At 40.7% G+C, this 26,142-nt stretch overlaps 1 protein-coding gene across 3 annotated transcripts in view; it reads left to right on the top strand.

The window, feature by feature from the left end:
- LDLRAD4 (low density lipoprotein receptor class A domain containing 4) overlaps positions 1 to 26,142 on the top strand; it is a 505,135-nt gene that overhangs the window by 178,012 nt on the left and 300,981 nt on the right. Inside the window, exons 1-2 of one of the 3 annotated variants that reach the window (XM_027766526.1) lie at positions 12,466 to 12,586; positions 20,048 to 20,512. The exons of 1 other annotated variant lie outside the window; for it this stretch is intronic. In XM_027766526.1, coding sequence (XP_027622327.1) covers positions 20,473 to 20,512 — 40 coding nt within the window. In that variant the 5' untranslated portion in view covers positions 12,466 to 12,586; positions 20,048 to 20,472. Of the gene's footprint in view, positions 1 to 12,465; positions 12,587 to 20,047; positions 20,513 to 26,142 lie in introns of those variants that run through there. One more of the 3 variants, XM_006164060.3, reaches the window with a different exon arrangement.

Genomic DNA, 26,142 nt, shown 5'->3' on the forward strand with positions numbered 1-26,142 from the left:
AAAAAAAAAAAAAAAAAGATTGATGTATGTTACATGTTTTGAAGGCAGCACAAAGTATATTTAATGAAACTGAAATAGATTAATCCCCTTTTATATGTAAGGAGAATGGAGACTTCATAAAATAGAAATCAGTGACTTGTTTTTGAATAATATACTGATACTTTATGTGGTTAAAACTCTTTTTCAATTATTATGTGTCAATTAAAAATAATTTAAAAAAATTATTTACCAAAGGGCATATTCACTTGCCAGAGAAAGACACAGAGACACAAGAGAGGAGAAAGCACCCCCTAAGTGGGGTGCAGTCTTGCAGCAATCCCTTCTTCATTTCTCCATTGTGTCCAGATTTTGGGCATGTACACGTATGCACTCCGTTTGTTTTTCAAGCTGCCAGGGCCAGGATTCAAACCATGCAGTTGACCATGTGGGATCTGGTTTATTTAACCATCAGATAATGAGACTGGCTCTAAAAATAATTTTAAAAAAGAAAAAAACTAAACGCTAGAATGAATAAAGATGAATAAAATGAATAAATACTTAAGAAATTCTTAAGTATTAAGAAAACAAAAAACTATTTTGTGGTTGAATATAGAAATTAATATTTTTGTATTATAACTTTTGCATTACTCTGTGTACTTTCAGCTGAAATGTGAGGCTACTATCACTCTGTACATTTTCTTTGAAACTAGGAATTTTTAAGTTTTTAATTTGGGGCTGGCAGGTGGTGTAGTTGGGGCACTAGACTCCCACATGGCCCACTGGTTCAGGTCCTGGACCTAGTGGCTTGTTTTCTCACTTTCCCTCTCTCTTTCTGTGTCACTCTCTGGTCAAATTGAAAAAAGAACAATAATAAATCAAGTTGAATAAATAATAATTAAAATAATTAATTTATTAATTTCTTCCATGAGGTGTGTGTGTGGGGGAACACACTTCCAATACTGTCTTCACATTGCTGTCTACCCCTTGCCTCAGGCAGCCTGGATTGTATGCACACATGGTTTGTATAAGGGGTGTTAGGGTTGTGAACCTGGGACATGCCCACAGGGCTCAGTTCCATTACTGCCTCACCACTGTTTGGCTCTAGACTAGGAATTTTTTTTTTTTTTTTGAGAGGTTTTCGTTATAGGGTGGGTGCACTTGCCAGACAGACAGAGAGAGAGACAGAGAGACAGAAAGCGAGAAATCACCCCCCAGGGGGGATGGTCACACCGCAGTCCCTTCTCCATTCTCCTCTTGGGATCTTGGCACGCATGCACACATGCCCGGCATGAGTTTTAAGCCACTGGATCCGGGATGCGAACTGTGGTCGACTACGTGGGAGTTCAGCAACATAGCCATTACACTAACTGCTGGTTTCCTAGACTAGGAATTTTAAGGCTACCAGATTTTTAAAAAAATGATTATTTATTTAATTTCATTTGTTTATTACTATTTTTTAATTTGACCAAAGAGAGACAGAGAGAGAAGGAAAGTGAGAAAGCAAGTCACCAGGTCTGTGACTGGGACACACAAACACACACACATGCACACACACATGTGTATGTATATATATATGTGTGCATGCATACATACACACATATATACACACATGTATACACTATACAAATGTATACTCATATGTGTATATATACCCATACATACACTTTTCTCGTGCATGCGTACATACACACATATGTACACACATGTATACACTACACAAATGTATACTCATGTGTGTATATATACCCATACATACACTTTTCTCTCGTATATATGTGTATGTGTGTACATACATATATTCATTTTTAAAATTTGTAATAGGTTATGTGTACTCACTGGAAAGAGATGAGGTGGAGAGAAGGGCCGAAGAGAGAAAGTATGAAAGTAATCTCCAGGGGTGGCAGGTGTTGTGGTCGTTAAGAGTGCTGGACTCCCACATGGCTGACCATGATTTGAGTCCTGGACCAGGTGGATTGCTTTCTCACTTTCCCTCTCTCTCTCTTTCTCTCACTCTGGTCAAATTAAAATAACAAATAAATACAGTTAAATAAAATAATTCTTTAAAAAAATAAATAAAAAAACGCAACCCCCACGAGAGATTGCCATTCCATAATCCCTTCTCCATTCTTCTTAGGGATTTTGGGCATGCATGCACAGGTGCCCACTGTATTTTTTAAGTTTTGGGTCCAGGACTCGAGCTGTGCAGTCAGCCATGTGCGATCCAGCTGCCTTTATCATCATTCTGCTGGTCAGCCCAATTTGTTAATTAAAAAAAAAAAGACATATGGGCATACCTTTGATGATACTTTCTATAAATATTTTTCTAAATATTTTACACAGTTTCTGCCACAAGTTTCATCCTCAATCATGTGAAATTTGCTTTTACAATACTTTTCTTAGAGAAATCAGGTTTGGAGGAGACAATCATGATTACATTATAATTATACTTAAGTTTTGACTGTCCCCTTACCTTCTAATCCTTGAGTTGTTATCTCTGGAGGCAGAGAAAACAGGTAGAGGAGAGTAGAATGAAGCATGACTTGAATTCTCTTTGGCCCCTAACACCTAAGCAATTTACTTCAGAGGCCTGAGCAGGGTAGTAGATTGAAAGCCGAAGATGGGAATAAACTACTATTGCAAAAATGGGTTTAGTCTCCATCTTGGTCTGTGGAGAAAGTTCTAGAGTCTAACTCACTGGAGTCTAGACTCTCACTATGCAGATGTGCTCTAAGGATCAGAAACATTTGCATCCCCTTGGAGCTAGTTAGAAATGGAGAATCTCAGGCCCCGCCCCAGACTTGCTGAACCTGAGTCTGCAGTTCATCCAGATCCCCATAGAATTTTTATGCACCTTAAACTTTGGGAATCTCTAGACTAGATCATTTTCCCAGAATGGCTGTTTGTTGGAATCACCCTTGCAGCTTATTTAAAACCAAACCAAACCAAACCAAACCAAAAAGAAAACCACGCTATAGAGTCCTGGTCTTAGCCTGTAGAGATATTGATTTTGGGATGATTCTGCTGCCCCGCTAAGTGTGGGATCCATTGGTCTGAAATGGATCATCCTGGTTGGCTGAAGGGATGTTCAAGAAAGTGAATCACCCACTGGGTTGTGTCTAGGGGATCTGCAGCTGGCTTTGATTGTGTAGTCCAACCTGCTATGGGCCTCATTTTCTCATTTTCTCCATCCAGGAGTGGACATTTCATTCTTGAAAAGCTCGTGGAGGCCTGCAAGCCTCTGGAACCAACATGCTTGCAGCCCCAGCTGATGGGTATCAAGATTTGCAGGCAGTCTAGCTACCCAGCCTCCATTCCTTTCTCTTCCAGTTCCCATGGAAACAGATTGAGGGAAAACTGGGCATGGTTCTATCTTTACCCTGTTTTTGGCGAGCTGAGGTCTGTTTCCATGGGAACTAGGAGGGAAAAAGGATGGTACTGGAGTAGCTAGACTGCTTTTAAATCTCAATGGCAACCTTCATCCTCACTATAAAAACCACTTTGCCCAAGTTTACCTTTAGGCCAGGGAGTCTGTATGGTTCTGAATGTGCCATGTCTCATCTTGTAGAGGAGGCTCATGGAGGAGAAAAGATGGAGCTCATGAAGTATCCTTGATAATGCCAATAATTTCATTTTCATACAGGATGCCATATTTAGGAATTGGTATAAGTTATTTAAATTCCACTTTTAGCTATTATTTCTTGTATGATTTTTATTGAACACAGTAATTTGCTTTTATTCAAAGGAAGTGAGGCAATGAGTCATTTCAATAGGAGTGATTTCTCCAGTGTTGGGAAATCCCTATAGTCAGTCAGTATGCAGTAAGTAGTGGCTGACTCAGTGTGCTGGGCAAGAATAGGGGTGTAGAGGAAGAGAGTGGGGGGGCAGGGTGAGTACCCGAGTTAGATGAGGAAGCTTTGGTTGGAGGGAAGGAAAAAGTAGAACCCAGCTGATGTTGAACTTTCTAAGTATGAGGTCATCTGGAAAGTCATGATGCATTTTTACGTAGAAAAACAGAAAAAGACATCATGACTTTCCCCACAACCTAATAGTTATTTGAAGAATAAAACATTACGTTTGAATCTAAACAGGCTGTAGATTCAACTCTTGGAGTGTTCAGCCAGAGTACAGTTCATTGGGACTGATAATAATGCTCTACTGTTTCTTTTTTCCCTGTATATGGTCCTAGCTGATTAACTGAACCTTCCACACATCTCTTGAGGGTCTGATAACTGCAGATAATGTTACCTCTGCCCTTCTTCCCTGCCCTCATTATTGCCTTATGCATTTATGGGGGTCTGTTAGGTGTTTTGGTGTGATGTACACACTTTTTTTGTGTACTTTCTCTTTTAATCAAATTAGCACCCCATTTTAGAGAGGAAGAGACTGAGAGCCTCAGAAGAATTATTTAAGACATCTGATAAGGATGTGGTGAGCTGCTCAGCAGAACTGGCATTCAAACCATGGTCTGTTTGACCCCAAAGCCGTGCTCACCCCTCTGGGTTCAGCCCTTCTGTGGAGCGAGTGACTGTGCCAATGCCAATGCCAAGGGGGATTGCAGAGCCCCCGATTACAATAGCTAATGGTCACCTAATGGGAACTCTTTCGGTACCCCACCCCTGCATTCCCTCTTTTTATCCTTTCTTCCTACCAGCCAGGCCCTTCTTCTTTGACATTAGTCTGTACATTTACATATCTGTTTTCCTACTCAAATTTATTTATCAATACACTTATTTTTTTTTAAGTTGAAAGGACAAAATCTAGTTTTGGAGACTGTGTAGGTTATCTGGGATATCTGTGGACCTCTGGCCTAGCACGTGTTGCAGTGAAAAGCAGCAGCGTTTTACTTTCTCCCATGTGGAATAAAACCAGGTCCTCATTTTTGCCCTTTGAGGCAAGACATTTACGCCACTGGACTGTGGGAAGATGGAGCATTGGATGGTGGCGGTGTACATTGTGGAAAAGTCTCCTGCTGTCTCTCTCTCCCACCTGTCTCTCCCTTTACCTGAATAAGTTTGCTGAGGAGATACTGCAGAACAGGAATTAGAATAAGTCAGTTTCTTCTTGTCGGCACTGAGGAGAAGGGTATAAATAAGGGCTAGATTTTGAGAGGGGAAAATGAACTAAAGGAGACATGATTTTAAATGCAGAGAAAGTTGGCTGTCAATCTGGTAAGGTCCACACTTAGATAGTGAAAGGCCTTTCAGACAACTGTGTAGCTAACATGAACAGTGATTTCAGCTTCCAAATTTGGTGGTTAAAATTCCCTCTTGCTGCCAGAGCCCTGTAGTTTTCCTTAGTGGTATCCCAGGAATTTGCTCGCCTAGACCTGATGATGGATGTGTAAGACAGATTCACTTGGTATCAAATATACATAGCGCTGTCTTTTGCCTGGCTGAGTATTCTAATCAGAATAAGATTGTTTCTGTAGCCACCAGTCAGTGCCTCTACAGCTCAGCAAACTCAGCAGACTCATGGCCTCAGGTACTACAAGAGATGCTCTGATCACATCGGGTCTCTGGAGGGGCTAGTTATCTAATACGGGAGACCATGTCTCTCCACTGCTACCTGCTGCTTGGTGGGACACACCATACCTGTCTGTGATACTTTCCCCATGAGTTATTCTTGTGCGCTTTTAGTGCACATGCATAGGTCTTTGTTACCAATGCAGCGGAAATTGGTCTAATGAGCTCTTTCTGCTTGGCCAGAGGCCTCCAGTATACAAAGGGACAGGGTTTGTGTAGTCCCATTAGTTAAATACCAGGCAGCCTTCCCCTGAATCCTCTGCTGTCTGCAACAGCTGCTCTTCAGGACAGATGCACTTTCATAGCCCTGCCCATCCAGCCTTCCAGGAAGACATGAAACTCTATCAGTGTTTCCCTAATATATGTGGAGTCAGGACTGCTTGTCAAATGGCTTGGTATGCTGGGGCCTCTTGTAGACGGAGCATTCGTTGTTGTTTAACTACCACCAAAAGCTTGTTTGTCACACCCTTGTGTTGCTACAGGTGATATCAGCTCTGGGGGTCAATCTCGGATAGTACCATTTCGTGTTACAGCTTTTTAGATATCTGCCGACGTGTTCATCTCCTTGGATTTTTGGGATTGGATTAAGTTGTTCCACCGTCATTAACTGGATTTAACGACGTCTGTTTCTAGAATTTGGTATATTTAAAATGATGGCTCAGCTTGTTGAATTCCAAGTCATTCTTGGTCTAGAGATGATTCATTTTAGTTATTATATGTGAGCCTATGGTTTTTCCAAGGTGGTTGTAAAACTCACAATCTTCCTAGAATGGCATATGATTAATTGCATATTATTTCTTCTTCTGAATCCCTTGGATAAGAGAAACAGGAATGGTTGAATGAAGTTTAGATTTTTGCTATAGGGCATGTTCACTCAGAGACAGAAAGCAAAAAATCACCCCCCCGGGGGGGGGGAGGGGGCCACACTGTAATTCCTTCTCCATTCTCCTGTTGGGATTTTGGGCATGCATACACATGTACCTGGCGCGAGTTTTAATCTGCCAAGTCCAGGACTAGAAACGTGGTCAGTTACGGGGAGTCCAGCGACGTAGCCATCACGCCATGTGCTGATCCCTGGAAGTTTAAGTTCTAAGGGGATGTAAGATGAGTCTGTCTCTGTGCTTGCTCTGCAGGTAATAGGAGCCACCTCTTCCTTTCTCCAGAAATAAGCAGGACTTCCTGTAAATTTTTATCTTAATGGGCATATTCAGGCAGTAAGGAGTCTTTCTACCAGAGCACAAACTGTTAACTGATCCTAAGAGCTATGTGTGTGTGTGTGTGTGTGTGTGTGTGTGTGTGTGTGTGTGTTTATGTATTCCACAGTTGCGCCTACTTTAAATCATTTTGATCAATGACCTATGCTGGCTGCTGGTCTGGTCTAAGTTTTGCAGGCCCAGATGTTGGGAGGCGCTGTCAGATGCTTGATGCTGCTGTACATCTCCCTGCTCCCATGTCTGGCCCAGACAGCACAGATTTTTTTTGGAAATACCTAGGAAAAATATTATTGGAATATTTTCTATCCACCACAACCCACCTGAAACTGAATATTGAGTTGTGAAAAATTATAGTGCAAAGTTTTTCTTTTAAATGAATATGAATAAATAAGACAGAACTATTTAATGAAAGTTTAGGCATTCTCTGTGTGTTTTGACTTAAAAGGCAAATATAGAGCTGGTCTGGAGCTTCATAAACAAGGAACATTTAGGAAACCTTTACTAATGCAAGAGACTGAAATTATTCAGATCTCTTGCTTCCGTATGGAACATTGGCTGTTTTATTGTTGATCAATTTTTATTGCTTTTCAAGTGTTGACTGTTCTGCTCCAACACCTCCTGGTGTGCTGAAGAGCATTGGATTTACCAGGTGATCAGTAGAGTTCTAAGGATGTCCTCTTTCTGCAGGTTCATTCTTCGGGCCTTGTGGCAGCTTGAGAAATGTACATAAAGGTCTTAAAGAGTCAACACTTGACAATAGGCACAACCCAAACAGGGAAAAGGATGAATGAAATGCAGACTGGCCTCTTGATGATTATTTTCTGACAAAGAAACCTAAAACCTTTGTTAAATTTATTTATTCTTTTCAGCTGATGCTTTTTTTTTTTTTCCTTCTTTTTAGAGGTTTTTGCCTTAGGGCTCATGTGCTTGCGAGAGACAGAAAGAAAGGCAGACAGTGAGAGAGAAAGTGAGAAATTACCTCCCAAGGTGATGGCCACACCACAATTCATCCTCTTTCATTCTCCTGGGATCTTGAGTAAGCACGCACACATGCCCAGTGTGATTTTTAAGCCACTGGGTCTGGGACTCGAACTGTGGTCAGCCCTGTGGGAGTCCAGTGACGAAACTTCTATGCCATCTGTTGACCCTTCAGCTGATGCTTTTTAGAATTGATATTTCAGTAGGAAACATGAAGTAAAAACAAACAAACCAACTGAACATCAAGAGGCTCTTTTTCCTTTTAAAGGCATGTTTCTTTTTTGTCATTTTTTCTCTTCTATTATTTTACCGCATTTCATACCAAATAAGCTCACCCACACATTTTCTCTAATTTTATATTCTTTTCCCTGTTTCTCACTGTTGTTAATTTTAGCTGACATGGAATGATTTTGATCTTTAATTTTTATCTATTGAGAATTTATTTATTTCTTTTAATCAAGACAAATCAACTGGGGAACTATGATGTAAGATACCATGTTGTGTCCAGTAGGTCCCATAAGAACAGGAAGCAGGTGGATTGAGGCATATTTTCAAAGACATAATTTATCAGTCATCTGCTGAGTTGTAATTGCAGCAACTATAATTTCTTTGGTGCTTATTAAATACTACTGTTTTGTATGTGTTATCTTTTTAAGGATACACTTACTCTATGGAATAGGTTCCATCATTATTTCTATGTTATATTTGAGGAAACTGAGGTGCGGGATAGGGAAGAGAGTTTAAATGACTCCCAAAGTCACATGTAGCCTAGAATGAGGTGAACCCAAGATAGTTTGACTCAGAGCTTGGACTTGTGTCCCCTGGTCAGTTTGTGTGTGTGTAAGTTTTCACTTGAGCATGTTTTAAATGGCATAGGGATTGGCTTTGCCTATTTTCTGAACTCCCAGCTGTAACTTCCCACATGGAGTGCACCCCTGGGTCTAAGTGTCCACAGCCAACAGCCTCCTTGTTTATGGTGCCCTTGGTACTTCATGCAGCTGATGAAGGACAGAGGCAGTACATGGAAAGTAGATAACCCAGCTGAGGTTCACATTTAATTCAGTGTAGTACAACTAGGATTTACAGGGTATCTGCTGCATTCTAGTTAGTCCCCATGGTCAGTGGTGAAGATTGTCAGTAAATATTGTTTGGAAACCTGCCATGGACACATGAGATACAAGAATGGAGGTCTTGTAGAGATAGGAACATGGTTTGTTTTGCCCACTGGTGCTTCTCCAGCACCTGAAATAATGCCTGGCCAGGGTAGTAACCCCACAAAACGCTGTTGAAATACTGAATGAGAATGTGTACTTTTCCTAGCATCCCTCAGGCCAGAGAGCAGGGAAAATTGTAAGCTGGAATAGGGGCCCCATGGAAGCCTGATGTAAGTTGAAAACAAGGAGTAGCTTAGCAAGGGAACAAAGTTATTTCATACAAATAGCTTGTCAGTCCATGTACTTTTCTACTCCCACCCAAGAATAAAATGTTCCCCCTTCCCTTTTTTTCTATACTTCTTAGCCTTCTGTGTGACTACCTTCTGGACTGCCTATCATGAACGTTTTAAAATGATTTTATCAGAATAAAATTGGGGCTGGGGAGGGCACAAATGTGAAGGATCTCAGAGCTCAACTCCCAACCTCCCAGTATGGTTCCCCTACCTAGGCCAGCCATGTGAGTGGAGCTGCCCATGGGACAGTGTTATCCATTTCCATTTCCCATGCAGCCACACTCTACTCAGCTGGGGTCCATAATCAGGGTGCACCTGCACAGACCAGGCCAGGTGATCTTGGGATACATACTTACTAGGGGATTATCTGACTCTGTGCCAAGCCCTGACTCTTTCCTTTTCTTTTGCACGTGTTGATGGTGTGGGCGTGACTGGTTTGGGCCCTGGGAAATGGATATTATCTTAAAACTCCCTGATTCTTTAAATAGTTGGTACAAGTATGTATTGCCCCCCTTCTCAGCCTCAGGTACTTCTTCCCCAAGCCACCACGTTCCTTTGGTCAGTTTTCACGGACCCTGTGGCATTTGGAACAGGGACATGGATGCAAATCCCTCGTTCTGATCCTGGCTCTTGCTCATTACCACATTCACCTTCAACTTTTTTACTCTTCTTCATGAGCCTCCAGAGTCTCCTTCATAAAATGAAGAAGTTGAATAGATGACTCCTTACGGTTTCCTCCATTTCTAGAGCATATGAGATAGTTATAGGCCTACTAATTCATTAAGGAGTGTTATTTTGTTTATTTTGGGGAAACCTTCTCCAACTTGGTTTGATTAGAGCTTCAAACTGTAGACCCTTCCTTCAGGCTTTATCAAGAAAATCATATTTACCAAAGTGACATTTTAAAAGATGCTCTTTTCCTGTTTGCAGCTTGTGTATGTATTTGAATCAGATGTTTTGATTTTGTATTTGCTTACTGAATTAGTGGCCTAAGTAAGGCACAGCCACTTGCACTTCCATGTTTATTGCAGCATTACTCACAATTGCTAAGACATGGAGTCAACCCAGATGTCCAAGAACAGATGAATGAATTGAAAAGATGTGGCACATATACACTATGGGATACTACTCAGCCATAAAGAACAATGAGACCCTGATATTTGATGCAAAGTGGATGAATATGGAAGACTTAATGCTAGTTGAAGTAAGCCAGACTATCAAAGACAGGAATTATATGGCCTTGCTTAATATGTACTAAATATTTGCACTCTATGGCAGAAACTGTAATATTGAAAGATAGAACAATGAGGGAAGCTGAAGATATTAGAAACAGCATAGGAGGAGGTTGCCAACAGGGAGAGGAAGGGAAGGGATCAGGGGGAAGACATTTAACAGAAAAAAAAAAAAAAGAAAGGATGCTGTTGATGATAATGTACATGGTAATATCTATGACTTGACTAATATACAATGTATTAACACTGGGAAAAACCATTTTGTATTCTATAAAGATGTATAGTGATTAAATTTGAATTTATAAAAAGGAAGAAAAAAAAAGAAATGCCTGTCTTTTTTAAAAAAAAGTGTAGGGTTGAGACCAGCAGTTAGCATAATGACTATGTCGCTTAACTCCCATGTAGCTGACCGCAGTTCGAGCCCTGGACCTGGTGGCTTAAACTCCCGCTGGGTGGATGTGCGTGCATGCCCAAGATCCCGAGAGAACGAGGAGAAGGGATTGCGGCGTAGCCATCTCCCCTGGGGGGTGATTTTTTGCTTTCTATCTCTCTGTTTCTCTCTGTGCCCTATAGCAAAAAGCTCTCAAAAACAAAACAAAACAAAAAAGTGTAGGGTAATAATTTCTATGTTACCTATATGTTACAAAAAAAAAAAAAAAATCAAAGCCCACTAAGCTATTCAGGGCTGGAATGGTTTGAAGTTGCATCACAGAAGCTACAAATTATTTTATATCCCGAATCACAGAAATGAAAAGTAGCATGAAGAATTTATAACAGCTCAACTCAACTTCCCCTAATTGCAAGCTGTCATTTGTGTGACTTGTTCTCAGACTTGCGTTCCTGGGCAGATTCTCCGTGCTTTTCTACTGTGTCCTTTTCATGCATATTTGTCCTGTCTGGCTCATCCAGAGACATAGCCACAGGGGAATAGTTACATTAAAAGGAATCTTGAGTTTCACCTCCTTACTTTACAAATGAAGAGATGGAAGCTTTGGATAAACCAAGTGAGCTGACCAAGTCCTATAAGTGGGAACAGAAGCCAGGGGTGGGATGTCTGCTTTTGTGGGGCTTGCAATCCATGGTAGCCTTGAGGGCAGGGGAGTTTCTTCTTAGAGCACCCATTTTCTCCTTCTAGAAAATATTGGGACTAGACTGACCCTTGCTAAGGTTCAAACTGTCCATCCATGCGAACAGAGGAGTTCATGTTGACTAAGTGTAACATCTCTCTCTCAGGGTGACTGAGGCCTGATTCCAGCTTAGGAAATAGATCCTTGGGTTTCTTTTTCTCACTTTTTCTCACATCTGTCTCAACACAAGTCCATTTCCCCATTAAAATGAAGCAACCATAGATTGAAATGTTGTGATAAGCAGTGTTGTACAACTTTCAAACATATTCTTTTTCTTTTTTTTGCAACAGTGACCTTATTTGCCAAGGTTTAGAATGATCTCATTTCTCAGTGCTCCTTTCTCCTTGGAACTTCTGTGGTGGTTAGTCGAGAGGAATTGTCATACACAAGCCAGGGCCTCAGCTCGAAGAGTCTGTAGGGCCTGGAGCCTTTGACTGCTGTCTAGCTGTCACCTAGGTAACCGACACTTCTCCCAGCGTAACAGTCTGTCCACAGCAAGAGGAAATAAAAAATGAAACTGCAGTGGTTATACATTTTTTTTTTAATGTCACTTGATTTTGAAAAAAGTGTTTTACTTGTCTGTTGGGTTTTGACCTCAGTGCCCTGTGTGTGACCTTCATGTTTCCTGAATTGCATATGTCTATTTTTACAGTGCATTTTTGTGAAAGCTGTGATATGATTGCAGTTAAGTTTTAATTCCTGAACAATTCCTAGGAGGACTTCATTTTGTCTAAATTTATATGAGCAAGTAGTAAGGCAAACATATTCTCCAACTTATTTGGTTAGGTTTTGTAAGTGTTCACGTTTTTATAAATGTCCCTTCCTGTGGGGGTGTTTTTCCGTTTGATGTGCTCTATTTCCTTAGTAACTGTTGCTCTGTTATGGGAGGGACTTAATGACATTTTTCAAGTACAATATTGAATTAATTTATTTCCTGGTTAGTCCTGCCCATCTTCCCAGTATAAATAGAACATCTGTGCATGTGTGTATGTGTGCACTTGTGTGTTGAGGGCAGAATGATGGTAGTGCAGTTGCTGTAGAGAGAGGGTGGCTGTGGCTCAGGATGACTCCTGATCTTACATCTTAGGTAAGTTGCCTCTTTCTCTTTTCATTCTTCCTCTCTTCTCTTTTCCTTGATTTTCCTCATTTGACTTGAGTATTGCCAGGCTTAAGGCATTTAGACTTAAGAAACTACCTGTGACTCAGATGAAGCATGGGCAGAAATGTGGTTAGAAGATGAGAGCAGCATCAGCCCTGGCTCTGCTACACACCATAGTTGGGTCTCAGTTATTTAACCTCTACAGGATAGAGCTTTCTTTGTGGGAATGTCAATCAGTGAGTTCTAAAGACTTGTATTATATAGAACGTTCTGTGAAGTGTGAGTGAAGCAGGATCATCACTCGTAATCACTCTCACATCTGGACTAGAGGGTTGGTCGAGAAACTCCTGCCACTTGAGAGGATGAGCCAGACTGAGGAACAAGCTTCTCAGCCTGAAAATACTGCTCGTAAGTTCATAGGTTGGGGTAGGTCAATTTATAGTTGTTTGCTGAGCACTTCTCTCAGTACCCCTCTGTTTTTGTGCTGGATGGAGTACTAAGAAACTTAGGGCTCTAAAGAGATGTGTTCTGAGAGAACACAGTTATCTTCATTCACTCAGTCATTCGTTCAGTAAATATAGTTAGTGTCTTAAGTGCTGAGGAGAAATGGAGAATCAACCAGTTATCCCTGTCCTTTTGGTGCTTACAGTCCACGCAGGGTGTTAAGTGATCAGGATACTCACATGGCATTACAGCTGTAGGAAGTGCTGGGGAATGTTGGAAGGCTGTGTGTGTCACAGGGCTCTGAATTTAGGCTGGTGGTGGTGGGGGAGTGGAGACAGGGACAGTTGAGGAAGCACTGCTGAAGAAGGTAGTTTGAGCTGAGACTAGAAGGTCAAGAGACAAATCATAAGCAGGAGGCACACAAGAGCAGAAGACAGGCAGTACGAAAGGACAAGGCACAATTTACTCAGCTTCTCTGGCTTTCTAATTTTTAAGTGTTTGCTCCACAGATGTCCAGCATGTCCACACTGATTGCTGATTGGTTCCTAAGCTGTGACAGCAGATGAGCTGTCATGAATGGCATCTACATTTTCTGCTGACTAGACTGGCCAGTGGGGTTTTCTCTGGGTCTCGGTCACCTCTGTCTAGTCCCTTTGTTACCTGACACTTGCTCCTTGTGCCTTGCTGGGGTCTGGCCCATTCTGGATGGCTAGGATCCCTCAACAAGCAAACAAAGACTACAGTTTCTAGGACCTCACTTGTCTCTGTTGTATATTTCTAGAAAGGGTATCTTATCTGTTTGTCAGCAGTGAGTAAGAAAACATTTTACAGGATTTAGTTTCATTTTAATTTGAAAATTGTAGATGTGGAGAATCAGTAAGTGTAGGAATATGTAAATATCCATTAATGAGATGACAGTGTTATGTTCTCCTTGCTTTTGTTAGGAACATACCCATGCCCTAAAGATTCTGGCCAGGACCATGCTTTAGACGTTAAGAGGAGCTTATGCCTATCACCACCTCTCTTTTGGAAGTAGTAAGGGTAACATTTAGTGGGGGTGGAAGAGATAAAGGCAATTTTTTTTTTCAAACTTGAAAGTTGATAGTTTCTTCTGTTTCTATCTATATTAGCTTCAATATTTTCCATTTGAAATGCGGGATATATAATAACTTTATTTGATGACAGGTAATAGTGCATATATTTATGGAGTACAATGTGATATTTTGATCTATGCATGCATTGTAGAAAGATTTAATCAGATTTATTAATACATCCATATTTCACTAACTTTTGTTCACATCTTTTGTTGTGGTGAGAACCTTAAAATCTATTCCAGCAATTTTCAAATATACAGTTTCTGTGATCCCAAAATGTATAGAAGTTTCTTGCCACCAGCCAGCAATCAGTCCTGTAGAAGACACAAGCTGGGTATCCTCCAATCCAATTAAATATTGACGCTTTCTACCTGGAAATAGTGTTAGATCCCAGGGTTGAAGGCTCAGTTCCCAAAAGTGTTCCCCCTCACCCTGCCTTCTAGACATCAGTTGCAAGTCCAGGCACTCAGAATATATGACTAACCAGCTACAAGTTGGGGTTCCTATGCCCTTTCCCTTCCTTGGGTTTGATTAATATACTAGAGTGCCACACAGAACTGAGGGAAACACTTACGGTTACTGGCTTATTATAAAGGATACAATAAAGACATAAATAGGGCAAGACATATGGGGAGAGATGCTGAACTTCCATGCCTTCTCTGAGTACACCACCCTCTAGTAATCTCTATGTGTTCAGCTCTCTGGAAATTCTCCAAACCCTGTCCTTTTGGGTCTTTAGAGAGACCCCACTGCATGGACATGAGATGCTAATAGATTGGGTGAGAAAACCCAGCAGGGCCTATCTATTCAAATAATTGGCTGCTTTTGATGCTTTCCCCTCTTTCCTCTTTGGTATAGGGTAGGACCCTTCTGTAATGAGGGTCTTAAAGATGGGGGAAGATTGGAGTTTCTATAATCTGCTTTGGGGTAAGTGAAAGGAGGAACTGTCTTTCACTTTTAAGTTTCTAAAGTTGTTCCATAGTTGCTTCAGGAATCAAGAATAAAATGCCAATTACTTATAAGCCAAAAACTGTGGATGAAAACCAGTTATGTATATCTCAATCATAATAGCACAACAGTACATTATTATTAACTGGTCACCACAAAGTGCAATAGACATTTAAAACCTATTTTTTTCAGTTTAATTCTGATCAACATCTCTCTTTTCTCCAATCCTCCCTCCCCACCTCAGCCTGGCAACCACATTTATACTCTCTGTTTCTTTGAGATTTACTTTTTTAGATTCCACATATAAGTGACAGCATATAACATTTGCATTTCTGTGCCTGGTTTATCTCACTTAGCATAGTCTCCTTTGGGTTCATCTATATTATCACAAATAGTAGAACTGTATTTTTTTTAAAGATTGTATAGAGGCCAGAAGGTGATGTGGTTGGTCAAAGTGCTGGACTCCAGCATAGGCAGCCATGATTTGAATCCCAGATCTGGTGGCTTGACACTCACACCAGTAATGTGTGCATGCATGTTCAAAATCCTGAGGGGAGAATGGAGGAGAAGAGATTGTGGCATGGCCATCCCCCCGGGGGGGTGATTTCTCACTTTCTTTCTCTCTGTCTGTGTCTTTCTGGTGAGCGCACGTGCCTTGTAGCAAAACCTCTCCAAAAAAAAAAAGAAAGAAAGAAAGAGAAAGAAAGAAACTCACACCAAGCATGTGTGTGTGCATGTTTAAAATCCCAAAATGAGAATGGAGGAGGAGGGATTGCAGTATGGTCATCCCTTCCAGGGGGTAATTTCTTAATTTCCCTCTCTCTGTTTCTCTCTGGCAAACTCATGAACCATATGGAAAAATCCTAAAAACAAAACAAAAACAAACAACCAAACAAAAAAAGACTGTATCGTATTCAGTTGTGTATATATACCACATTTTCTTTATTCATTTATCCACTGATGGATGCCTAAGTTGCTTTAATATCTTGGCTATTGTTAATCATAGTGAAGTGAACATGAGAGTATAGATACCTTTTTGACTTACCAATTTCAATTCCTTTGGATATGTACCCAGAAGTGGGATTGCTGGATGTATGGTAAATCTATTTTTTGTTTTCTGAGAAACCTCCATACTGTGTTCCAAAATAGCTGTACTAATTTATATTCTAAGTAATTGTGTACACTTTTCTCCACCAACACTTCTTTTGTGATTTTGTCAATAGCCATTCTAATATCTTACTGTGGTTTTAATTTGTATTTCTCATATGATTAGTGATTTTGAACATGTCTTCATATTATTTGTATGTCTTCTTTTGAGAAATGATTGTTCAGGTCTTTTGCCCATTTAAAAATCAGATTATTTATTTTCTTGCTATTGAGTTGTTTGAGTATTTTTAAAAATATATTTTGAATATTAGTCCCTTATCTAAGATAGATGGCTTGCAAATATTTTCTCCTAATCTGTGGGTTGTCTCTTTACTTTGTTGATTGCTTACTTATAACTTGACTTTTTAAAAAGCTAATAACTTCTGTAATAAAACATAATAAAATACACAAAACCCCCACAATAAAGCAACTACAACAAAAACTCCACCATAATTCAATTTTCTCTTAGAGTTCAGAGAAAGAAAGCATGAAAGTCTAGCTTTTTTTTTTGTTGTTTTTTGTTTTTTGTTTTTTGGAGAGGTTTTCGCTATAGGGCGCAAGCGCTCACCAGACAGACAGAGACATAGAGACAGAAAGTGAGTAATCACCCCCCCAGAGGGGATGGTCACACCGCAATCCCTTCTCCTCCATTCTCCTCTTGGGATCTTGGGCACGCATACACACATGCCCGGCGTGAGTTTTAAGCCACTGGGTCCGGGACGCGAACCGCCGTTGACTACATGGGAGTCCAGCGACATAGCCATTACGCTAACTGCTGGTTCCCGAAAGTCTAGCATTTCTGTGTACAAAAAGCATCAAAGAAATAAAGATTGGGACCAGCAGATGGCATAATGGTTATGTTGCTGGACTACTATATGAGTAACCACAGTTCAAGTCCCATGCCTGGCAGCTTGAGACTTATGCTGGGTATGTGTGCATGCATGTAAATCCCAAGAGGAGAATGGAGGAGAAGGGCTTGTAGCATGACCATCCCCGATGGGTGGTGATTTCTTGTTTTCTGTCTCTTCAGAGAGTGCACGTGCCCTATACCAAAAATCTCTCCTTTAAAAAAAAAAAAGAAATATTTTTAGGGCAGGCAGACTTTTGTTTTTATTTGGCAGAACAAATGCCACTTCTTAAAATTGATGACTATAGTGTTCTAGTTAGTTTATTTTAGAAGTTGGTGTAGGACTTAAGGGTGCTGATATCACATGCACTTGTCATTTTTAGAAAAAATATCTAAATGCAGAGAAGAAAGGCTTTCTCACATTTTCAGGAACTTTAAAACCACAATTTACATAAATATTGCTTTGTAAAATTAAATTAAAATTTTACCTATTCATTAAACTTAAGTACCCCTACTGGGTCATATCTTATTAGCTGAAATTGTTGTTCTAGATACATGAAGGTGATACTATTAAATTTTAAAATATAATTGAAGTTCTTTATTAATTTGTAAGGTTCTTTATAATTTGTCTATATCAGTGACATCTCACTTTATTACCTTTTAAAAAGTTTATTTATTTAATGAGAAAGAGAGAGAAGGAAAGACAATCACTTTCAACAGGGTCTCATGCCACAATCTTCCCTCCAGCCTTCCTGGTCAGCCAGGATCACAGGCATGTGTATGTAAGTCCAAGTCAGCCTGGGACCAAGCTCAGATCTTCCATATGGCATCCAGCATCGTGGAGCATTGCATTACTGCTGTGCCACTGTGGGTAGGCCAATCCATTACCTTATATTTGTAGCAACATGGGTTTTGTTTTTAATTATAGAGAGTGTGTGCATGTGCACTGGAGAGAGAGAATTAGATAGAGATCCTTGACAGTGTCTTGTCCTGCCAAAGTTCCCTTTCCCCAACCTCCAGCTCCTCAGGGCCTTGGGCACACTTGGTATTCAGGCCAACCTGAGGATCTGACTCTCAATTGGCCAGGTGGTTTCTTGTTCTGTAATCCAGCACACTGTGGACCACAATACCTAGGTTGGGCTGTCACTGGAGTTTTTTTTGTTTTGTTTTTGCTTTTGTTTTGAGAAATTTTTGGTATAGGGTATGTGCACACACCAGAGAGACACAGAGAGACAGAGAGACAGAAAGCAAGACATCACCCCCACAGGAGGGATGGCCACACATCAGTCCCTTCTCCTGGGATTTTGGGCACGCACACACGCATACCCAGCATGAATTTCAAGCTTCTGGGTCCAGGACCCAAACCATGTTCAGCCACATCGAAGTCCAGAGCTTTAACCATGCCACCTGCTGGCCCCAACGTGAAGTTTTTAACAAGGAGTTCTACTATATTATGTGTTTTCTGAAGTTCTTTTTACTTCAGAAAAGAGGGTGGTAAAAAGAGGAGTAAGGTACATTTTCTTTTCTTTCTTCTTTTATTTGTTTATTTATTTTTAAAGATTTTTGTCGTAGGGTATGTGTACTTGCTGGAGAGGGAGAGACAGAAAGAGGGAAAATGAGAAATCACCCCTTCAGGGTGGATCGACTTGCCACAGTCGTTTCTCTTCCATTCTACCCAGGATTTGGGGCACACATGCAGATGCGCCTGGCATGATTTTCAAGCCTCTGGGTCTGTGACTCAACCACAGTCAACCATGTGAGAGTCCAGCACCTTAACTACTATGCCCGCTGGTCCTTAAGGTGCATTTTCTAGATGGTGTGGTGGTTAAGGGCTGATCGTAGTTTGAGACTTGGACCTGGTGGCTTGCTTTCTCACTTTCCCTCTTTCTCTCTCGCACTCTGTCCCTCTCTATCAAATTAAAGTAAATGGATAAATATAATAAATATAATAAATAAGTTAAATAAAAATAATCCTTTAAAGAAAAAAATTACTGTCTTTAAAACAAACAAACAAAAAACTGTAGGGCTTATCCCATGGCATGTCAATTAAGCGCTATGTGGAGGGAATCAGATCCTACACATTCAACTGTGCAGATTGAGTCCTGGCCCTGGAGGCTTGAAAAACATACCAGGTGTGTGTGCCCTCATGTGCAAAATCCTAACAGGGTTGAGAAATGGAAGAAAAGGATTGTGGGATGTCAGTTCAGGGTACTTTCTCTGTCTCTGTCTCTCTCTCTCTGTCTCTCTTTCCTTCTCTCTGGCAAGTGCATGCACCCTCTGTCAATTAAAAAAATTGGTTATAAATTGATTAGGATGAAATGATAATGGCATTTTTTTTTCCTCCAGTGTTGAAGATTGATGTTCAGGATTCTGTTTTAAATTTGACTTCTGACATTCTTGTTAGTGTCACTTCATGTATAATATAACAACGTTAAAATATCTGAAAAGCATTTGGTAAAATGTTTTCACTATTATGTAATAAATAAACTATTTTATAGATTATAAATACTTTCCTTCCTGCTCTTGTTAAAAAATTAATACAAGCATTTATTTTCCCCTGTGAGAGTCACTTTTTAAAACTGCTCAACCCAAGTCCTGATTTTTCCTTTCTAAAGTGCTCATGGCAGTGGATACACACAGTAGACCCCCTTTCTGAGACCTTGAGCACCTGCCTGGGAAACGGGTTTCTTCTTCGGGGTGTCTGTAAACTTGGAGTAACCCAAGGAAGGACATTTGAAGGTTGTGGCCTTTTAACCATTCTTAGAAAGGTCCACAGTACCAGACATTCTGGTGTTCTCAATGGAACTTCCCCTACTCCTTGCCCCTCACATCCTCCCCTACCCTGAGTTTCCCCAGTACTTATTGTGGGATCATGGGCATGGCTCTTTTTCTTTTTGACCTTTATAGGTGTATTAACTTGCATAGTTCTACAGGTTATCAGGAAAGTGATCTCTTTCCTTTTAATTTCAGCAAGGGGAGAGGTGAAACACAGAGAGCAGTGGATCAGACTACGCTGCGCTCCCTGGGGGCGGCTGGGACCCTGCAGGATGCTGGCTGGTGCGCGGCTGAGGAGGCCCTCATTCTGAGGTGGGAACCAGGCCTCTGCAGGAGAGCGGCTCCACTCCCAGGCTCACCATGGCCTTGGCGCTCTGGCTGGACGGCTGACGTGACCGTGCGCCCTGAGCGCGAGCGCTGCTGGACTGTGCTGTCCAGGTACCACCTGCTCACAGAGTGTGGGAGCAGGGCAGGTGGGCATCAGATGCTGCTGAGAGCTGGACCGGCAGAGTGATGGACTTGGACAGGCTAAGATGGAAGTGACCTGAGGCCCTGCCCAGGCAGTTTCCTCACCGCAGGACAGCGTAAGAGTTGGAGCACAGGCTTGTCTGGGGAGCAGTATGCAGGAAGAGGGTTCTCAGGCCACGAATGCTTTTACAGGTGAGAATCCTCCACACATAATTGGAGGCTTTATTTCAACTCTTAGTTGGTAGGTAATGAAATACTGAACAACTGCAAAAAATGAATGTGTATTTGCATTTATAAGCTGAAGGTCATACGGAGCCAAGGGCTCATGCTGCTATGGTGACTGATTTTGACAAAATAATAGTATGTTTTCCTCTTCTCTTTAAATGGGAGTTTGAAAAAGTGTTTGGTATTTTATGATTCTGTTTTTGTTGAATGATAGGATATATACAGTATATATAGAGGTCCTTCAAGTACCTGCTCTCTGAGGAAATATATCACGTACAGCATGATGTATAGGGGATATATATATATATATATACACACACACACATATATACATATACATATATATATACATGCATATATACATATACATATATATATCTTTAAAAGAATTATTTTATTTAAATTTATTTATTTTAATTTGACCAAAGAGGACATAAGAGAGAGAGAGAGAGAGAGAAAAAGAAAGCAAGCAGCCAGATCCGGGACTCAAACTGTGTGGGAGTCCAGTGATATTTTTTTTTTTTTTTTAAATAAAGAGTTAGGAAGACTCTGAGAAAACTGAGTAACTTCTCCTTCTTCAGTTTACTTTTCCTCGGATTTAATCATGTCCAAGTGGTGGTGGTAGGGGGGGATCATTTGGCTGAATTAACCTTGCAATTAGGAACGTTCTCTTACAAATGAGCTTACTGAGAAGCAGGGCATCATAATTTTATGTTGATTTGTCCCCCTGGCTGCCAGTTTACACATTTTTTAGGGAACTACTCAGTCTGGCTGGTGCCCAGAACCATAGTCTGAGACAGAGGGGCTTTTGAATCTGGACCCTGGCTCTTTGTCTGTTTTACTTCACGTCCCAGGAGGCCACTTAATCCTCCTAGGCCTCTGGCTTCTTGTTTACACACCAGGGAAATTGAGGAAGCTGATGAAATTGAGGGAAAACATTTTTATATAAAAAGAGGTCTTTTCAGGGGGACTGGGAGATTGTTTTTATTTCAAAGGAAAGGTGGTAGAAATAGTTATGAGAAGTGACTATGTTCTCTGCTCATATAAATTTTAAAAATGTGTAGCTTTTCAAATCTTATAGCAGGCAGGTCAGGTTTTTTTGGATACCTGGAGAGAAGGTTCAAGGTGCATGCTTATGAGTCCCATGGACTTAGACTGAAATAGACCTTCTTCACCGACTAGATCTCAACTACTAGAAGGTCCCCCACTCCTTCCCATCTCCCATTTCATTGTAAGTGAAGACAGTCATGCACGCCTCTTACCCCACTGCTCTGAGAACAGCAAGATGGGATGTGAGTGCTTGGTACCCTCAAGTTTGGCTGTTTTCCTGATGCCCAGTCTTGCAGCATGAAGTCAGGTTGCCAGGGCCCAACTCTGCTGTTCCATGTCCTCACTGTAGACCTTAGGGTAGACTCCTTAGAACTCTTACCATCCATATCTGTGTCATGGGAGCCTCTGCAACATTGTATATCCTGGGGTTATGGTGGGAGAGGTCATCCCAGGACAGTCATGGCCCTCTAAAACTAAGCCCAACAGCTATTTAACATGGATTCAGAAGAACACATAGAAAGTTAAGCTCTTGGGACCAGCAGTTAGCATAATGGCTATGTCGCTGGACTCCCATGTAGCCAACCGCAGTTCGTGTCCCGGACCCAGTGGCTTAAAGTCACGCCGGGCACATGTGCTTACATACCCAAGATCCTGAGAGGAGAATGGAGGAGAAGGGATTGCGGCGTGGCCATCCCCCGGGGGGTAATTTCTCACTTTCTGTCTCTCTGTCTCTGTCTGGGGGGTGCACACGCCCTGTAGCAAAAAACCTCTTCAAAAAAAAAGAAAAGCTTTTAGAACTGTCTTCAGACTTCAAACCTAGCTAGCTGGAATCCCTGTGCTGTTGTCCCATAATGTATACATATCAGCTGCCTCATGAGGTGCTCTTTCGTGCACTGTCACCTCCCCTTCAAGGTCGAGAGTGAAGCACCTATGTGAAATGGCCAGGTGTGTTGCTCTGCCTCTTAACCCCAGCACTCCAGGAGGCATCTGGGAAAGAGAGGCATTTATAAGGAACATGCTATAAAGAAGCTCTTAAAAGCTGTTCTGAGAGGAAGAGGGATCAGGAAAAGGGAAGGGAGAGAGACTGGGATGAAAAGAACCCAAGGAAGATCTGCACAGCCTATCACAGCCTGGCCACAGGGCCATTCATTACTGTTCTCCCTCGCTCTCCCTCCCCCACTTGGTCATCAAGCTTAATTCACTTCCTCAACTTTCCAGTCCCCTTCTATAAATAAGAAGCCAGAGACCTCTGGTAGCTCCTGGCCAGCTTGTGTTTCTTCGAAACCTTTTTATTTTTATGTTTGACACATAATAATTGTATATATATTTGTGGATTACAATGTGATGTTTTGATACATGTATATATAATGCTGCATATATATATATATATATATATATAAATTGTGGAATGATTAGGACTAATTATCATATCCATCGCCTCAACTATTTATTGTTTCTTCGTGATAAGAACATTGAAAACTTTCTTTTTCAATTCACATTTTCCTGTTTTAACTCCGAATTTTCCACAGAATTCTATTTTCTTATAATTTGGCTTCTTCCCAGTTTTATCAGCCTATCTGAATAACAACCACACTAGTATAATAAAAGCATGGCTACTATTTTAGAGAACTTGCAGTGTGCTGGACAAAATGTTTCTTCACTGAATCTCCTTTGTCAGTCTGCACAACTCTGCGGCTACTGTTACCACACTGGTGTTGCTGGGCTGCTCGGTATACTCCGCAGAGCCAGGAGTTGAATGGTGCCAGGGCCTTTACCATCTTCTGGTGCTGCACATAGCTCTGGCTGCACACTGGGCTTTCTGGGGAGCCTTAATGCTGCCTGGGTCTCACTCTCAGAGATTGAGCTCATTTGGTCTTGGCATTGACTAGACCTGTTAAAAAAGAACCTTCATCCTAATCAGATCCCAGGTGCTCAGTGCACATTAAAGTCAGAAGCACTTAGAGCCGGCACCATGCAGAGAGCAGTGTATAGACAGGCCAAGGATGGATTGAGAGAGAGTTTTTGCAAAAAAAGATTGTCCTTGTCCTTCAGCAGGGACAATCAGATCAACTGATATGCTCACTCTAAGGAAGCTGTCAAGTGTTGAATATTGTTTATCCTAGCCAGGCACAGGAGTACCTGCAGGGTGATGGCTTTAGCTTTTCCGTCTTTCTCCAGGAAGTAAACAGTGGTAAAAGAAACATGTACCTGGCCTTCTTTAGAGGTGGGTCCTTGTAGTCTTGGCTCATCATGTTTATTCTTTCTTTGCTTCTCTTGTCTTTGCCCACAGACTTTTAAAATGTTACCTATGATGTGTGATGAAAGGTCTGACCCTCTCTCCTTGCTCAAGCAGCTGGTGAAGCTATAGTTTCAGAAGGGAGTGAGTAGGAGACTGGTGCCTATGTCCTTAATTGGCTTCTTGTTCATACTTTTTTTTTTTTTCTTTTATTGTAGTCTTTTCATATCCCAGGACAATTAGAGATGCTAACATCTTAGTTTCTAGGATTGAAGATACAGTGATTTTGCTGATTCTCTGGGCTAATGGAAAGAAATCTTGCCCTAGATATCCTATAATGGTGAGTGGTGAAGAGGTTGAAGCATTTTTTTCTTGACTTTAAATCTTGTTTTAGGATTGGGCAAGAAATCGTCACGTACTTACCCATATCTCCACTTAAAGAAACTTGCCACTTTATAGTTCATGTTCCAATTCTCTTTGAGAGGTGGAGGCTCAGAATTTCTATTTAAAATGCTTAGGGGCTGCAATATAGATTCTGGGAAGGACTTCAAGCCTATTGTGAAACTCTGTTTGCATGGTAAGTCCACTGCTTAGCTGGGAGTGTGTGAAATTACCATGACAGTACTGGAAGCTTGGAAGGCCTTCCTGCATCTCTTATCACCTCTCCCAGGCCATACTGGCCTGCTTTGTGGTTAGAAGTTCACTCTGTTATCTTGCTTCCTGGGCAAATACAGGTATACCCACATGGATGCATATTGCATATTTAACTTCCTAACTTTGATTTTTCTTAATCTAATCCTTGCTTAATGAATTGATACAGGATTTAAAAATTTCTCAGCACATATAATTTAGAAATGATTTTAGTCATGTACTTACTGTAAAAAAGATATTTCCCTTTTATGTCTGCTCATTGTGAAAAAAATTTGGAAAGTCAAAAGAAAATAATTACCCATATGTAGTCTTGTCACATAATGCTTTCCGCTGCTAACATTTTGACTTACAGTTTTTGATCTTTTTTAACATGCAAATTTCTGACAGTATTGTGTTCACAATATATATCCAATTTTATAACTTGATTATTTCCTTTTAACATTACATTATGAGCATTTTCTTTATAAATATGATTCTAAATTGCTGCATAATATTCTCCTAAGTACATGTACTTCAATTTTCAATTTGTGTTTCTATTGTTGAGTAGTGCAGTTTTTGACAGTTCTTTTAGCTTTATAAATAATGCTTTGATGCTTTATAAATAACCCTTTGTGCATAAAAACTCTTCTGTATATTTGATTATTTCCTTTGGAATAAACTCCAAGAGGCAGAATTATTAGGTCCAAAGATGTGAATTTTATTAAGGCTGATTTAATTTCTAAATGGATCAGTCGATCCTAACTTTTGAGACGGTGTTGTGATTAGTTTCTTTGAGTTACCAGTGTCCTATTTATAGTTGAAATGTTCATGATCTGTTTGCCACCATTCTTCTGTGAGGTGACTCTACTCTTACCAGCCTTATGGTATGTGTTTAGGTGTGTATGTATGAAGCTCTTTGCAACATGCTGCCATAAAGACTACCTGAGTAGCAAGTATTATGTTGACCACCTTAACATTACCTCTGGACACGTAAAAACTCATGTGTCCTAAGTTTACTGGTTTTCTTATTTCAAGCAGTTTCCTGCCTGGCTATAGTGAATGAAGGCAATTAGATAGAGGAATAGACTCTCCTAAAAAGAAGGCTGTATCACCCCCAGTGCCTCCAGACAGAGGAAAATGGGAATCCTTCCAGGTCGGATCAGTCAGCCCTCTACCTGAAGTGTCCTAATAGTCATAGAGGTTTTGTTTGGGTATGTTGTACTTCTAATTCATTTTTTTAAAAGAGAGATTTTTGCTATAGTGGGGGCATGTTATACTTCTGAGTGACTAGGAAAACATCCTGCCTGGGTTTAAGCTACATACCTCCTAAAGAAGCCAACTTTCTCCCTGGCCCAGATACCACCCTGAGATACTGCGAAAGTTTGCAGTTAATTTTCCTATACTCTTTAAATTATTTTAATATTAGAATGAACATTTAACCCCAGAAAACTAGAAAAATGAACCAAATTCCTAAGTCTTTCTCATTGAAAGGATAATCAGATAAATTGTTATTTAAATTAAGGATGTTTCATTCATAAAAGAGAAGAATATTTAATAGTCTTTAAGGTATGGAAAGAGCACTGGTTTGTGGATGCTGGTGACCAGGTTTTCTTAACAACTAATGACCACAAAGGAAAAAGCACTTAAATTGATCTTTGGGGTGCCCACTTTCCCCAAGGAC

Source organism: Tupaia chinensis, unplaced genomic scaffold, assembly GCF_000334495.1.
Source record: "Tupaia chinensis unplaced genomic scaffold, TupChi_1.0 Scaffold143584_1, whole genome shotgun sequence".
Classification (NCBI taxonomy): domain Eukaryota; kingdom Metazoa; phylum Chordata; class Mammalia; order Scandentia; family Tupaiidae; genus Tupaia; species Tupaia belangeri.